Genomic DNA, 15,716 nt, shown 5'->3' with positions numbered 1-15,716 from the left:
CATTCACTTATTCATTCATTCATTCATTTATTCATTCATATTTCCATTCATACATACATTCATTCATTCATTCACCATCCATCTATCAATCCATCCATCCATTCCATACCATAATTACTGGATGAGTGTCAATAACATTTCAATATCACTCTTCTTGCTGTGTTTGTTACACTTCTAAAGACATACACTAATTGTCATTGTACAATATATCTATATTTACAAAATAAATTCCTTTACTGCTCAGACGCTCTTTGTTTTACTTATTCAATCACTATTTTCTTTAAATTATATTTTGATTGATTTTCAGATTGTTATGAGCCCATTGGAATGTATGACGGTAGAATATCCGATGCTCAGATCAGTGCATCCAACGAGAGATACAACGATTCCAACCTTGCCATTCATGCTCGACTTGAAAACACTGGCTCAGGTGAATATGACATGAAGATTTTCTTCATTGTCTCTTATAAACCGACTGGTTTGAGTGCTGTTGTTTATGACGATTATTTTGAACTCAGATAGGGACTGAAGTATGCCTAACGAAATATAGTTCATGCACAGACAGATCAAGCACCTTGCTCATTGCATTATCCATTGAAAGGGCCTTTACTCTTCTATTGAAGCCCCCCCCCCCACACACATATGTAAGTTACAGTCCTCTGAATGGAGTGATAAATTGCTCCTGTCTTCCCTTTCCTTACGTTTTTTTTTATCTCTAAAAAGCAATATGTCATATTCATTTTAGAGCTGTGTAATCTACAGTCTTAGATTTCATGTTATATTTTATAATTCCTTGAAGTTTCCCCCCTTTTTTTTGGCTTTTTTTGGCTATATTTCTTATTTACATTAATTATTCTCTTCATCTCTGAAATGTGTAGTATTTCAAACAATCTTTCCTCATTCAAATAGTGAATATCCTTCTTTTATACTGTTGTTCTAATGTCATTTCATTTTTATTGTCTCACCTGCGAAGCAAAGTGAGACTATAGGCGCCGCTTTTCCGACGGCGACGGCGGCGGCGGCGGCGTCAACATCAAATCTTAACCTGAGGTTAAGTTTTTGAAATGACGTCATAACTTAGAAAGTATATGGACCTAGTTAATAAAACTTGGCCATAAGGTTAATCAAGTATTACTGAACATCCTATAAGAGTTTCATGTCACATGACCAAGGTCAAAGGTCATTTAGGGTCAATGAACTTAGACCATGTTGGAGGATTCAACATCGAAATCTTAACCTGAGGTTAAGTTTTTGAAATGTCATCATAACTTAGAAAGTATATGGACCTAGTTCATGAAACTTGGACATAAGGTTAATCAAGTATCACTGAACATCCTGCATGAGTTTCACGTCACATGACCAAGGTCAAAGGTCATTTAGGGACAATGAACTTTGGCCGAATTGGGGATATCTGTTGAATTCCCATCATAACTTTGAAAGTTTATGGATCTGATTCATGAAACTTAGATATAATAGTAATCAAGCATCACTGAAAATTTTGTGCAAGTTTCAGGTCTCATGATTAAGGTCAAAGGTCATTTAGGGTCAATGAACTTTGGCCGAATCGGGGGTATCTGTTGAATTACCATCATAACTTTGAAAGTTTATTGGTCTAGTTCGTTAAACTTGGACATTAGAGTAATCAAGTATCACTGAACATCCTGTGCGCGTTTCAGGTCACATGACCAAGGTCAAAGGTCAATGAACTTTGGCCGAATCGGGTGTATCTGTTGAATTACCATCATAACTTTGAAAGTTTATGGATCTGATTCATGAAACTTGTATATAAGAGTAATCAAGTATCACTGAACATCCTGTTCGAGTTTCAGGTCACATGATCAAGGTCAAAGGTCATTTAGGGTCAATGAACTTTGGCCGAATCAGGGGTATCTGTTGAATTACCATCATAGCTTTGAAAGTTTATTGGTCTAGTTCGTTAAACTTGGACATTAGAGTAATCAAGTATCACTGAACATCCTGTGCGCGTTTCAGGTCACATGACCAAGGTCAAAGGTCAATGAACTTTGGCCGAATTGGGTGTATCTGTTGAATAACCATCATATCTCTGTTAGTTTATTGGTCTAGTTCATAAAAAGTGGACATAAGAGTAACCATGTATCACTGAACATCTTGTGCGAGTTAGAGTAGTATTCAAAGTCAGCACTGCTGCTATATTGAACTGCGTGATGCAGGTGAGACGGCCAGAGGCATTCCACTTGTTTTTACTTACATTATCCCAAACATATAGAAATAGGGATCCCATTTCCTTGTCACAATTCAACTTAAATTGCAGGACAAACAAGATGTATTTGCTGTGTCCATGCAACCATTTTGCATTATGAAGAGTTCTTCCCCAAATAATATGAAATCATGTAAACCTTTCTATGACAGGTGCCCTCTGTTGGGAAGGTGTTCCAGACTTCAACGCCACCGACTACGAGCTGTCGTACGGCATCACGAACAGCTCCTACAACTACAGCGACTACTGGCTACAGATAGACTTCCCTACTCCCATTGATCTGTCTATGATCGGCATCCAGGGTGGGGGAACTATTGAACGATGGGTGACGTACTATAATTTGACAGTGAGCCCGAATGGGGTGGATTGGTACAAGTATGAAGTAGATGGAGAGTGGAAGGTTAGTTCTTTTCAGGATCAATGAATATAGTTTCAGTAATAATAATAATTTTTATAATAGTAGTAACATAATTTGTTGAGTATCGTCATAGTTTGTAAAATGTTTCTAAACAGTTTGCAAAGATTTTTGTTTAATGCCAAAGATGAACTCTAATCTCACAAAGCAAAACTTCTGGAGCCTGTTTCATAAAACTTGTTAGAATAACAAATTTGCAATAGTAGTTTAAACCTACTGAAATCATTTTATTTGATTGGCTGATGGTAAAATTGCTATAAAAATATTGGTATTTGTTATTATAACAAGTTTTAATGAAACATGACCCTGATTTATTGTAAAAAAAGACTTGCAAGCTTTGCAATACTAAAAAAAATAAAATAGCAAATAAAAAAAAAATTATGTTTACTAACATTTCACCATTGTAAGGTTCACCCTTTGCACAAGACTTTTCTATTTTTTCCCGAAAGTAAACCAAAATATACCACTAACTGTGTATCATCTAAGATTTCTACCCTTTTAAAATGTTTTATTCATGACAGACATTCTACGGTAACATCGACAAGTCAACGATCGTTCGTTCTACGTTACCTAATGTCCAGACTGGTGTGGCGGGTCTTCGTATCATTCCTGTAGCGTGGGAGGGTGGTGGGCCGTGCTTGAGAGCTGAAGTGTATGGCTGTTTCAACGTCCCAAGTAAGAAATAATTGATTTGAATTGAAAACTTTATTATCCTCGAATGAAAAATGTGATGTTCATTGGTGCATAACAATATAGGCCCTATACAAATGTTTTGAAAGAAATTAAGTTGTTACATATACGTGTCAGAAGATATAATCAACTTTATTCTATCAAAAGCAAGGTTAATGTTTGATAATGATAAATTATTACTAATTACAGTATTTAAAATCCGGGCATAGATTTGATGATTCAGTTAAACATGATCCATTACCGAGGTATTTTTTTTACAGAATTAGTGTTTGCTATGAATTTAATTAAAATTTATTTGATGAAAATGAGCAGTGTAAAAGGAATATATCTGTTTTTTTTTTCAGATTTTAAATTACCGATAGAAATGCATTGTTATTTTTATTTTTTTCACTTTCCAATTTTGTTTTGTACGTTGTATGTTTGTTAAGATGATTATTGTGTTTTGCACGCTGTCTTTTCATATGTACATTTTGGGACCTCGAACCATGTTTATGGTACATAGTATTTTTTTTAAACAAATGTCAAATGTACATGTATGTGCATTTGCATCGGTGAATAATCTGTTTATTTGGTTGATAAAGATCCCTTTATCTCGAAGAATCTAATTCTCATCGTGGTCTGTTTTGGAGTTTAGTCATAAATTGGGGAAAAGAAATTTAATTCATGTTTGTCAATGCATTTTATTCTTCAGTAAATTCTTAACCAAACTATAAATAATACCAACATGCTTAGAGAGCGCATATCATTGCTGAATGCGTCCCTATGCATTAAATTGGATATCATTACCCTGGCTTTAGCCCCGCAGCCTTTTACAGCGCGGTGGCAATTCAAGGAATAAATTCCTGCCAGGTACCCATTTACCTCACCTGGGTGGAGTGCAGCACAATGCGAATAAATTTCTTGCAGAAGGAAATTTAGCCATGGTTGGGATTCGAACCCAGGACCTTCTGTTTCAAAGTCCGAAGACTATTCCACTAGGCCACAGAGCTCCACGTTTCTATGTTTCTAATCATTGGACTCTGTTCCCCTTATCAGCAAATTCTCAACCAGTTTCAATATTTCTAATAATTTTTATGTGGATCCTTAACCAAATCCATCATTCTCTCAAGCCTCAAGCTCTACTGTCATTGATATATTGTATTTTTATACTGATTTTTCTTCTCAGCTTGCAATGACGCAAAGGCTGTTGCCACTACATCGCTGGTCACAACAGCCGACCCGGAGTATGTCAGTGTTGACCTTGGGTCACTTCAAAGGGTCACTCAGATTAACACGGACGCAACGGGTACCGACTGGATAAAAGAGTACTACGTCTACTTCAGCCACAATAACTTTGATTGGGTGCTTTATGTGGAGGATGGCAAGAGAAAGGTGATTTCGATTTTTCAAGTTTTCTTTCTCAATATTCGATTTTCAATTCTCAACTTTTAGTTTTCTGTTTTTTGTTTTCAATTTTTAATTTTCAGTTTTTTGTTTTCAATTTAAGCTTTTTAACTTTGTAAATATCAATTTTAGAGTTGTCAGCTTGTAATTTGTCAATTTTCAAATCTTTTTTCATTTTCAGTTCTCAAATTCAGAAATTAGAGTATTTACTTTTCGAGTTTTCAAATCTGAATTTTAAAATTCTAAATCCAATGTGATTTTTATTGTGTGTTGTGTTGAATACTTTAAAAACCAGTGAATTTGATGTAATATTCAAATTGCAATCTTCTGTATGATTGAGGAAAACTTGAAATTATTCCAGGGGAAATTATTCATTTTGGCTCTCTCTGTTGTGACAGGACTTCATTGGAAACTCTGACAGTACCAACACCGCCACCAATGTTTTCAGGAATCCCTTCCATGCACGATATCTGAAGGTAGTGCCGCTGGCCGTTGAGAATAGTATGAGGGACGATGTGGAGATTTACACCTGTTCGGCTACAGTTGACCAGGACAGTGCTCCTGCCTCAACAGGTAAGGTAGCATGATACAGGATCCCCAACCCGTCAAGGAAATTGGAAAATTATTTCCCTTTTTTCCGGTCAGGGAAAAATCAGGGAATTTGATAAAAAATACCTCAAATCAGGGAAAAATGCCTCTAATGAGGGAAAAATCTGAATTTTGATCAGCCCAAAAGTCGAAAGCATGGTAGTCAGTCAGACTCTTTTATATTTTGTTGCAAATCAAAACAACCTCCATTGAATGGATGGTTATGGTGGTGCTAATTAGATTTACATTATTTTTTTAATACTGAAAATGTATGTCATTCACTGCAATAACTTTGTTTTGTTTTCTTGAAAAGCTGGGAACCCTGAAGCATGATATTGCCATTGTGATGTTTATAACAGTCAAGGTACTCTGCAAGCACGTATTCGGGTTTGACATTTGTCAACCTTCCCTGAACATCTTTCTTTGAGGACCTCTGCTAGAGAGTCAAACTGATGCAACGTTTGACCACTTCAGCCTCTAGTTCAGTGAGGATGCAGGAGACTGGATAGATAAATTCCCCAGAGACAACCTTAGAGTCCTGTTGGGATTTGTCATGGAATTACAGTACTCTTGCAGATATTGATGAAACCAAGCCTTAATTTTTTTAGGAAACATTTTTTTATAGCAGTACCAAAAAACACAATTTGCGGGGTTGCCAACTCTCAGTCTTTGAGAGTAAGACTTGCTAATTTTGATCCTTTCTCAATCTAAAATGTTGTTTTACACTGTATTTGCATGCATATCTATTGATCTCACTGATTTTGACCCTTAAGTTATATCATTGGCCTATGTTATCCTCACTCTCACTAATCATGCAATGTTGGCAGCCCTAAACCTCCAAGGCCAACAAGAAGGACACCAATGGCAATCAACAGGGCATCCCAAGGCATTCCTCTGATGCCTGTGATTAATTTTAAAGAATCCATGTAACACTTGCAAATAAATAATCTGTCTAATTTGTTTCCCTCACAGTTTGCTTCACACCATTTGGCTTTGCCGACCACACCTTCAATCAAACTGAATCGTTCTCTGCCAGCTCCGTCTACCCCTCGTCGACCAACGCCAGCTTCCTCCCGGAGTACGCCCGTCTCCACAACCCCGCTCTCCCGGGATCAGGCCTCCAGGGATGGGTCTCTGCTGATCTGAACACCGATGCCAACTACTCCTCCATCGATCAGTTCTTTCAGCTTGACTTCGGTTACAGGATCACGCTGTCTGGTCTTGCTCTGCAGGGTGTGCTTCTGGACAATGGGACCAATGCGACCTTTGATCGCTTCAGTCTCTGGTTCAGTGAGGATGCAGCGGACTGGAAACCCATGAGGAAGAAGGGAAGCGATGATGTTACGGTAAGGAGGAAATGCTATGTAATGTGCACTATGAAAACCAAGGTTGCTCGGTATTTTTCTTTCATGACATGGGCCAAACAGATGATTCACTCATTCATTCGTACATATCAATTCATTCATTCATTAATTCATTATTGCATTCATTCATTCATTCATTCATTCATTCATTCATTAATTCATTCATTCATTCATTCATTCATTTGGTTTCCTTTCATTCTTTCATTCATCCCTTCATTCTTTCATTCATCAATTAATCGATCCATCTGTCCATCCATCCATCCATTTATACATCAATTCCTTCATTTGTTCATCTATGCATGATTTGTTCATCACTCACTGCTTCGTTCTCTCATTGATAAATTGATTGATTGATTCATTCATTCATCTTATCTCCTTACAGATTCTTGATGGCCCTACCAATGGAGACATGGTTGTTCTTCACGAGTTGACCGATGACCTCAATGATGACACTCGACCCCTTGATCTCCGTTACCTGCGCATCAAATCAGAATTCAACACTACTGGTCCCGTGGGTCTTAGGATGGAATTGTATGGGTGTACTGCTAGAGGTAAGTCCATTTCAAAAATGTAATATGGAAACTTGCTCATTTATGTAGCACTTGTTTTGTCTCAAGTTTCTAAGCACTCTAATGCAGCAGAATCTGTAGTTATCCTGGCTTTAGCAATGGAACTGGTATGTTCTTGTATATTTCGAGGAGTATACTCTTGCTAGATTCCACTTTAAATGAATCTTCAATTGTGCTTGCATTAGTTATTAAAGCATTTTCTAATGATATCAGAAATGCACCATCTTTATATTGCTCTAAGACTAGGCTTGAGAAAAAAAAAACGTTCATATGTTTGGCCCTGAGATTAAGGGAATTGCCTATATTGTTTCAGTATGGGTTAATTGCTTGACGATTAATTAACTATTTCATTTGACATATTACATATAGGTTGCCCTGGTTGTGATTTTAGAGTTGTTTCCTCCACTATGTTTTAACTCTTAATGTGAATCCATTGCAAATTGTAGATGTTTGAAATGTTATAGCATAGAAGAAAATGACTTCAAGATCATTCAATTTAGGTATAAAGCAATATATATCTAAATCAAACTTTTTTATGGCAACATACTTTAATATCCTCTTTTCTGGAACTTCTGCTTTCGTGGAATTTGATCAACTTTATACTTAAGCAATATTTATTTCACAGTACCTAAATATTTTCAATTGAATCTAGAATTGTTACTTTAAAGTAAAATTCCTGAAATGTATTTTTGTATTCGATAGTTGACACTGTGTGCCCCGAAGGATGGTCTTTCTTCCAGACCTCATGTTACAAGGTTTATACAGAGGCCAAGTCTCGCCAGGCTGCAAAGACTACTTGTGCAAACGAAGGTACGTATGTAAGACTATTTCACCATATGGACGTGTATATTATTTTGAAAAAGACTCAAAAGTGAGGGAAAGAAGCAACCAAGCTTGTCGTTGGGACACCTTTGCATTTTGTAAAGTGAAATTGGAGGATTTGTGCATACTAATGGTGAATTTTGTGAGAAATTTCGGTAAAAAAAAAAATGTAAGTTTTAGAAATTTCTGGGGCTGCATATGTCCCCCCACTGCATACGGCCATGATTGTCATTCAGCATTTACAACTAAATACATGTAAATATTGCTTATAAAAGTGCATGCCCCTCTTTTTTGCATAGCAAAGTTTTAGAACTTAAATTTTAAGAGATATCTGTATCAGTTCTTACCCATGATTTTTTACAGTGATGAATGAAAAGAAGAAAGAAAGGAATCCACCTTTCATGCTTAACAGTTTGAGAACTAGAAATCCAACAGATCTCTATATCGCAATATATGAAACAAGAAAAGAAGCCAATGTTAAGCCTTTTTTGGCATTTTTCCTTCTCAGGTGCCCACCTGGCTACAATCACCAGCATTGATGAACAAAAATTCTTGCGCAAGTTTGTACGGGCCTTTGACACCAGCGATTACAACATCGGGTTCAGACGATATGGAAAGACGTTCAGGTGGATCGACAACACGTTCATTGTTTACACATCATGGGCCAGGGAGGAGCCGTCGTACGAGAGATACAAGAAGTGTGTTGCGTTATCCAAATCAGAGGATGGGCTGTGGGTGTCGGTGGATTGCGACGATAAGATCGGGTTTGTCTGCGAATTCGAACGAGGTACGCAAACGTGATTATACCAATACTTTACGATTTATATTTAGCACATAATGTGCACCTGTACATGTAAGTAATATATAATGATGATAAGTGGAATCTTATCCTTTGAACTACATGTATACATGCATTTTCAATGTGCACTTTTTAAAAATAAAATCAAACTGAACTTTCTGCCCCATCCCAAACTCCACAGATACAACGGACCTCTTTGCCTGCGGGGAGAACACCGTCTCCCTCCATTGCCATGACAACCAAAAGGTCAACATCACGGCTGGCGATTGGGGACGTACCATGGACTGGGAAGTGTGCCCTCAGGAGTCGACTTTCAGCGCATCGGACATGCCGTGTTCGTCCGTCGGCACGTCCTCCTACTCCGCCATTGAGGACTTTATGGAGGAGTGTAGTAACGTGACGCACTGCTCTTTGTTGGCGGATACCAGTACGTTGGGATACCCATGCTCTACCTCCAACATGCATCTCCACCTTAATTTGACGTATACTTGTGTTGGTGAGTAAATACATGTAGATCAAGAACCCAGTGGGATAGGCATCTTGTCACCAGTATGTACCATGTCTTTTTTAGTTTGATGTCGCATAAATGATTAAATCGTTTATAATGCATGATTAGCAGTGGAAGTGAGAACACTATTTCAAAGACATGTGCGAGGTTTAGATCGCAATAACATTTGCTTCACGCAACCTGGATGTTGTCAGCAGTGATATCGCCCCGTCATTGTTATTTGCCTTGCTCTCTCAACTAAACTTGTCCCATGTTTTAATAGATTACATGAAGTATGCACGAGCCTGTGAGGGCGACTTCTTGGACATCTCCTGCCCTGCTGCCGATGAGGTCATCCACATCATGGATGCAATGTACGGACGTACCCTCGACAACTCCATCTGTCCTGGCCCGAACCGGTACGCTCCCACAAACTGCACATTGGATGAGAGTATCAGGGATGTTCGGACTTACTGCGAGGGCCAGCATTCGTGCAAGTTTGCTATCGAGGTGGAGGCGTTTAGCTCGGATCCGTGTGACGGCGTGGCTAAGTACTTGGATGTGAATTACACGTGTGTTTCGGCTGCTCCCGTCATCGATGATGAATGTGAGTATAATATTTTTTTTTTGTCAGAAATATTCCAGTTTATTATCAAATATTTTCTGTTGAGAAAGATGTGTCTTAGAAATGTCTCCAAAGATCTGAGCTGTAGAAAAAAAACTACATGTAGGAGTGATGAAGGCTTTGATGCTGTTCTGATTTTAGCCTCCTCTGGATGGCATTGATTTGCTTACTTTTCATATGTTTTTATGGCTATTATTGTTTTTATTGTTGATTTTTTATCGGCCTGATTATTGTTTATGTTGCCTCCTTGCAAAGAGAAAAGTCTTGAATGCTTTCAATTGAAAGTGATCAACCAGATGACTTTACATCGCTTTTACCAACTGGCTACAAGATTCTTTAATTCCCAAGGGCTTTTGTACAGAAACCTCTGGGTCCATTAGAATAAGAATAAGAATTAACCTTAACTGCCATTGCAGGGGATCGATCTGCAAGGACTGGTCTGCCTGGGTGGCGGCAGCCAGCACTTGCTCATGGAAAGAGGCTTATGATTGTGTGGTCTTGTTTTCAGATACATACCAGGGAGACTGTGAGGAAGGTTGGACCAAGCATGACTCACGCTGCATCAAGGGATTCCCTAATAAGAACAGCACTTTCCATGAGGCTGAGGAGAACTGTAATAATCTACATGGACATCTTGCTGGTGTACCCGGGGATCACACACAGGTCTGTTTAGTGATTGCTATTCTATTTATCATAATGATAATAGTGATGATAATGATTATAATAATAACAACAGCAACAACAATAATAACAATAATAATATCAATAGCAATGATAATAATAATAATAGTAAAAGTAATAATGATAGTAATAATAAAAATCATCATCATTATTATTATCATCATCATCACCATCAGCATCATCATCAATTATGATCAATTACAGGCACATGTAGGTCAATTATGAATTATGAATAGAAATTTGAAATTGATTGCCTGTATAATCTTGCAAGAACCCCTAAATGGATTCAATGCTCTAAGTAGTAATTGCATTTACAATGTTGATGTGTGTTGAGTGATTCTTAGTGTTTATATAATTTTGATTATTTATGATATTAATATGCAACAATTGTACATGTATAGTGCTCCAGTACAATGTTTCTAAGCACTGTGTACTATCATACCTGAGTTAGCATAGCTATCCTGGTTGGATGCTCAAGCTTCTTTATAGAAAAAAAATTATAGGAAAATTTATTATCTGTTTTATCTCAAAAGGTATGTTTACTTCAGAGTTTAGTGAGCTATTTATAATACACAATTAATGAGAGATCGCTCAGTGTCGGTCACGTCGCTCACTCTTTGATTACTCTGATAACAGATTATAATTGTTTTCTGTATCTAAACCTCATTTCAGAGTTTCCTGAAAGGGCTGATGACGGACTACTCAGACACTCATTTCTGGGTCGGTTGCGTCAAGACGAAGAACAACACCTGCCGATGGAAGGACGGAATCGGGCACGTCTTTACCGATTTCAGCGCAAGCTACGTCTCCGATGGCAAAGAGAGGTGTATCCATCTTAGTGCTGATCATGACTTTAAGTGGGAAGATGCGAGGTGTTCTGATAGGAATGCTTATATCTGCCAGCAAGGTATGGTTTTAACTCACTCTCTGCTAAATTCTGGAACTCCTCTACCATTTTTACAGGAACCACCTGGGGTCGTTTCATAAAGAGTTACAACTGGGCCCCGTCTTGCAAAGAGTTACGATTGATTCGATCAATCGTAACTCTTTGTAAGACGGGGCCTTGTTTGTAACTTTGCCATTATGGCAACTACCATGATGGTAACCTTGATTTTGATTGGTAGTTGCCATAATGGCAAAGTTACAACAGTTGTTACTCTTTATGAAACGAACCCCAGGTGGGTGTGTCATAAAGCTAAGAGGAACTTTAAGAACAACTGATGATCCTTTCGTGTGGTAAATGATATTCACCATTAAATGGTCATTGATGATAAAGGTTCACCAGTCATTCTTAAGATCGCTTTTAACATACAGCTTTATGAAATGGCCCCCAGGTTGTAATAAGCAATAGATGGAATGATTTCAAGACACCTCATGCACTGTGTATTCTAATGACCTAGTTCAGGAAAGAATCCTGTACATGTATATGGTCTGTTTCCTTTTCACCATCGATGGAAATGAAATGAAATCCACTTGAAATTAATACTGTTCCCACTGTATGTGGTGCAATTCCTGAATAAAAAGCTGTTCAACTTTTAATCAGTACACACTGTAAATTGGCAATTTGATGAAAGTAAAAGAATCGCTGCTTAAAAATGCAAATTTGCAACTTTTCATTTAGTGTATTTATTCATCATTAATTCAAACTCAGCCTATATCCAGGTTGCAGATTTTTTTTTTAAATACAAAAAATGAATAGATAATTATTGATTGTTACCAAAGAAGGGGCAAAAAAGATTTATTTGTGAAAGCTTCATACCTCAATGGATTCAAAAAACAATGTTGCCAACACTCTTGATCTTGTTTGTCCCTCTCTTCATTCAGATTGTGTTCTAGCGTTTGGCATGGCAGATAAGACCATCCGCAACGACCAAATAGATGTTAGCTCTACCAAAATGCTTTCCAGTCTGGATTCATTCAAATGGGATGGACGCCTTAATGACCCGTACGGAGCATGGGTAGCAAGTAACAAGGAAACGCAGCAATGGTTCCAGGTAGGTTGCATGTGGAGTTTCTCTTCTGCTTTCCCATGACTGTTGGATAGATCCTCTTCAAATTATTGGCTAAAATCCTCCACATGACCATTTATTTATTTCAGATCGAAGGAACTTTCACTCTTGACTACCATTAATGACAAGTTTTATTGGTTTATTTCCAATCCGTCTTATGCGAATTCGTCCAATCTACTGTCATTTGGTCTACCATCAGTTCGTATTTAATCACAAAGACTCTTCATTGTCCCTATTTTCACTTTTGATTATTTTTTTTTGTTCTTTCCTAACCTTAAGTTGATTTTGAATGATTTTTCTTTTCTAACCTTAGGTTGATTTTGAGCGTGTGATGAGGGTCAGGAAGTTTGCCACCCAAGGACATCCTCGTTACGACTACTGGGTCTCCCGCTATGCTCTTGACTACACTGTCAACGATACCCTGATCGATGACGGGTTGTGGAACGAGTACGATGAAGAAGGAGAGAGGAGGGTAAGACCAAGCTCATGGCCAAAAGATAATACACTTTCTGGGGCCCGTTGCAGAAAGAGTTGCGTTTAAACGCAAGTCAAAAAATCAATCGCAAGTCCCAAATGTGCGCTGCTGATTGGTTGAAAATCAAGTTGCGCATGATTATTAGAGTTGCGATTGATTGCAACTCTTTCTGCAACGGGCCCCTAATCTCCACTCCTTACCTCTCCATTTCAGTTGTTCTTCACTTTACTTAGTCCTTTCCAGGGGTCTGTCTTACAAAGAGTTGCGATTGATCCGATCAATCGCAACTAAGGAAAGCCAGCAATGTCAGCATATGAAATGCTTGTTTGTTCAAATAAATTTCTAGATATGAATGTATATCCGTAAAGTCATTGATTTCTTAACAATTTTGTGTGATTTCCTTTGTTTACAAAGGACATTTTGCGAAATTCCTGTAGAAAAAAAATCATGACATTGATGGATTTCCATAGAGTTAGTATTGATTCGATCAATCGTAATTCTTTGTAAGACGGGGCCAAGGAAATACCACATGGTGTACTACATATATAAATCACTATCGCGGTTGTTCATACCAACATACAAACCTTCAAACATTGTCAAGACCACCTTTGTTGTTTTGAATTGATCTCGTGAGCATTTTATGAAAGGACTTGTTAGACATTTTATCCGACAAGTACTGTTTTGTTTCATCTGACAGTTACTATGGTAACAGCGCCTCTCAGCTAATCATAATCAAGGAAAGTTGTATGACCTGACAACTTGTCGGACAAAACTGTTGATGAGACGCTAGTGATGTCACTTTGTCTATTATTATGCACTTTTTCAAGTGAAAAGTTGGACTCATGAGCAGTTCTCTTATTAATCATATAATAGTATAGTAGTGCTAGACCAAGTATATGTCAAACAAAATGGGTATAGCCTATTAATTTTGACAAAAGAGTAAATTGACTACATGTAAGTGGCTATTTTACCAACTTGTTTCTAGACGAACTGCTTATAGACCATTCGGCATTTTCCCTTTGTAGGATAAGACCATGTGTGATGAGACCCAAAGGAAAGTCGCCAATGGGATTTTTTTTCCCCGAACCAAAAGACCTACATGTAATGCTCTGTCTGTATTTCTCTTCCACAGATCTTTGTCGGTAACAACGATAGCAGTACTGTAGTCTATCAATACTTGACGCATTTCATGTATGCCCGCTACATCCGTGTCCTACCCCTTAACTGGACCAATGAGATCTCCCTGCGTCTCGAGGTGTATGGTTGTTTCCTAGAGGGTAAGTTTAATCAATTAATTGCCAATCTGGCCTAAAAATTTCAGCTTACGATAGCTGGCCTCTGCATTTAAATTTATTTGTTATTTTTTACATGAATTATGTCTATTTATATCTACAACTGTCACCTTTGTAATTTGATCATTATGTATGTTTGATGTTATATCATTGTTATAAATTTGTAATTATGATTTATTATTATTAATAAATGCAGAAATACCTGCTTATGGGTTTAAAGTGAAACCTAATGGCGATCACCTGTATAGGTCCGCCTGTATATATAAAAACCACAAATTCAGATTCCTTTCAATACTATAAAGATATACCAGTCGTGGTGATGATCTCAAAATGAGTTGAATCCAATGAAATTACCACCAAAGTGTTTGTATGTATAAATTAAAAATATGTACCAAATAGCCCAGGAAGAAAATGCGTAATTGCTGAGAAGTGAGCAAAAAAGGCACAGAATTCTATCAAATGTTGGGTATTTTTCGAAGCAATATTGATGCACTGTCCACATACATGTATGCTCGTTTGTGTTAGTGATCACCAGAATTATTGATTTTTTATGTCGCTTTGATAGCCGTGGTTTACTTTAGCCTGGGAAAAATGTACCACTTTTTTATGGAGTGCCAGTTGTCAACTCATTCACCAATTAAAAACTATTTTTACCCTGCTGCAAAAAGTTGTTAAAAAAATGAACATCGTTGTAAAATGGGAAGAATATGATAATTGAATTTTAATCAATTAATCAATACATCATTATTGCCACAAATATAGAAGAAATATGATGCCCAGCATTTTATAGAATGTGTTTAAAAATTTGAACTAATACTAGGGTAAATGTAGGATTAATCATCAGAATATCAACCAATTTTATGTACCCCAGTTTGGTCTAATTTATGGTCCACTAATCACAATGCAGGCTTGTGTTTACAAATTTTCAATACATAACAGTTATAAAACTTGTCATTAATTTGACCTAATATTGATATCGATTGTAGGTTTCTTGCAATTTCTGTTAGTATAATTGGTTTGAGTCATTGACCTTCACTGACTTTCAGCCCAATATCTAGAGATGTGGGTCAACTTCATGTAATGTACACATGGTTGTAAATTACACAGGAAATACTTGAGCGAATTTTACATGAGAAAGTACATGACTACTGAAATGTACACACTGGGAATGGGTGGCATGGAGAAATCTACATGAAATCAAGAAGTTAATTTGTAAACAAGTGGGAATGCAATTTACAAGGTGTATGTGTCACTACTGCTTTATTCTGTGATTGGACC

General features: G+C 37.3%; 1 protein-coding gene across 2 annotated transcripts in view; it reads left to right on the top strand.

The window, feature by feature from the left end:
- Nucleotides 1-15,716, top strand: part of LOC121431200 — an 89,160-nt gene that overhangs the window by 57,488 nt on the left and 15,956 nt on the right. For both annotated transcript variants that reach the window (XM_041628710.1, XM_041628709.1), the window contains 16 exons: nucleotides 308-430; nucleotides 2,392-2,639; nucleotides 3,176-3,329; nucleotides 4,510-4,715; nucleotides 5,126-5,300; nucleotides 6,288-6,661; nucleotides 7,062-7,230; nucleotides 7,951-8,058; nucleotides 8,579-8,857; nucleotides 9,051-9,365; nucleotides 9,640-9,963; nucleotides 10,490-10,644; nucleotides 11,335-11,569; nucleotides 12,487-12,656; nucleotides 12,985-13,143; nucleotides 14,279-14,423. In XM_041628710.1, the coding sequence (XP_041484644.1) occupies nucleotides 308-430; nucleotides 2,392-2,639; nucleotides 3,176-3,329; nucleotides 4,510-4,715; nucleotides 5,126-5,300; nucleotides 6,288-6,661; nucleotides 7,062-7,230; nucleotides 7,951-8,058; nucleotides 8,579-8,857; nucleotides 9,051-9,365; nucleotides 9,640-9,963; nucleotides 10,490-10,644; nucleotides 11,335-11,569; nucleotides 12,487-12,656; nucleotides 12,985-13,143; nucleotides 14,279-14,423 (3,339 nt within the window). The remainder of the gene's footprint in view (nucleotides 1-307; nucleotides 431-2,391; nucleotides 2,640-3,175; nucleotides 3,330-4,509; nucleotides 4,716-5,125; nucleotides 5,301-6,287; nucleotides 6,662-7,061; nucleotides 7,231-7,950; nucleotides 8,059-8,578; nucleotides 8,858-9,050; nucleotides 9,366-9,639; nucleotides 9,964-10,489; nucleotides 10,645-11,334; nucleotides 11,570-12,486; nucleotides 12,657-12,984; nucleotides 13,144-14,278; nucleotides 14,424-15,716) is intronic.

The sequence above is a fragment of the Lytechinus variegatus genome, chromosome 17 (assembly GCF_018143015.1).
Source record: "Lytechinus variegatus isolate NC3 chromosome 17, Lvar_3.0, whole genome shotgun sequence".
NCBI lineage: Eukaryota > Metazoa > Echinodermata > Echinoidea > Temnopleuroida > Toxopneustidae > Lytechinus > Lytechinus variegatus.
This window is presented reverse-complemented; position numbering and strand designations above follow the sequence as displayed.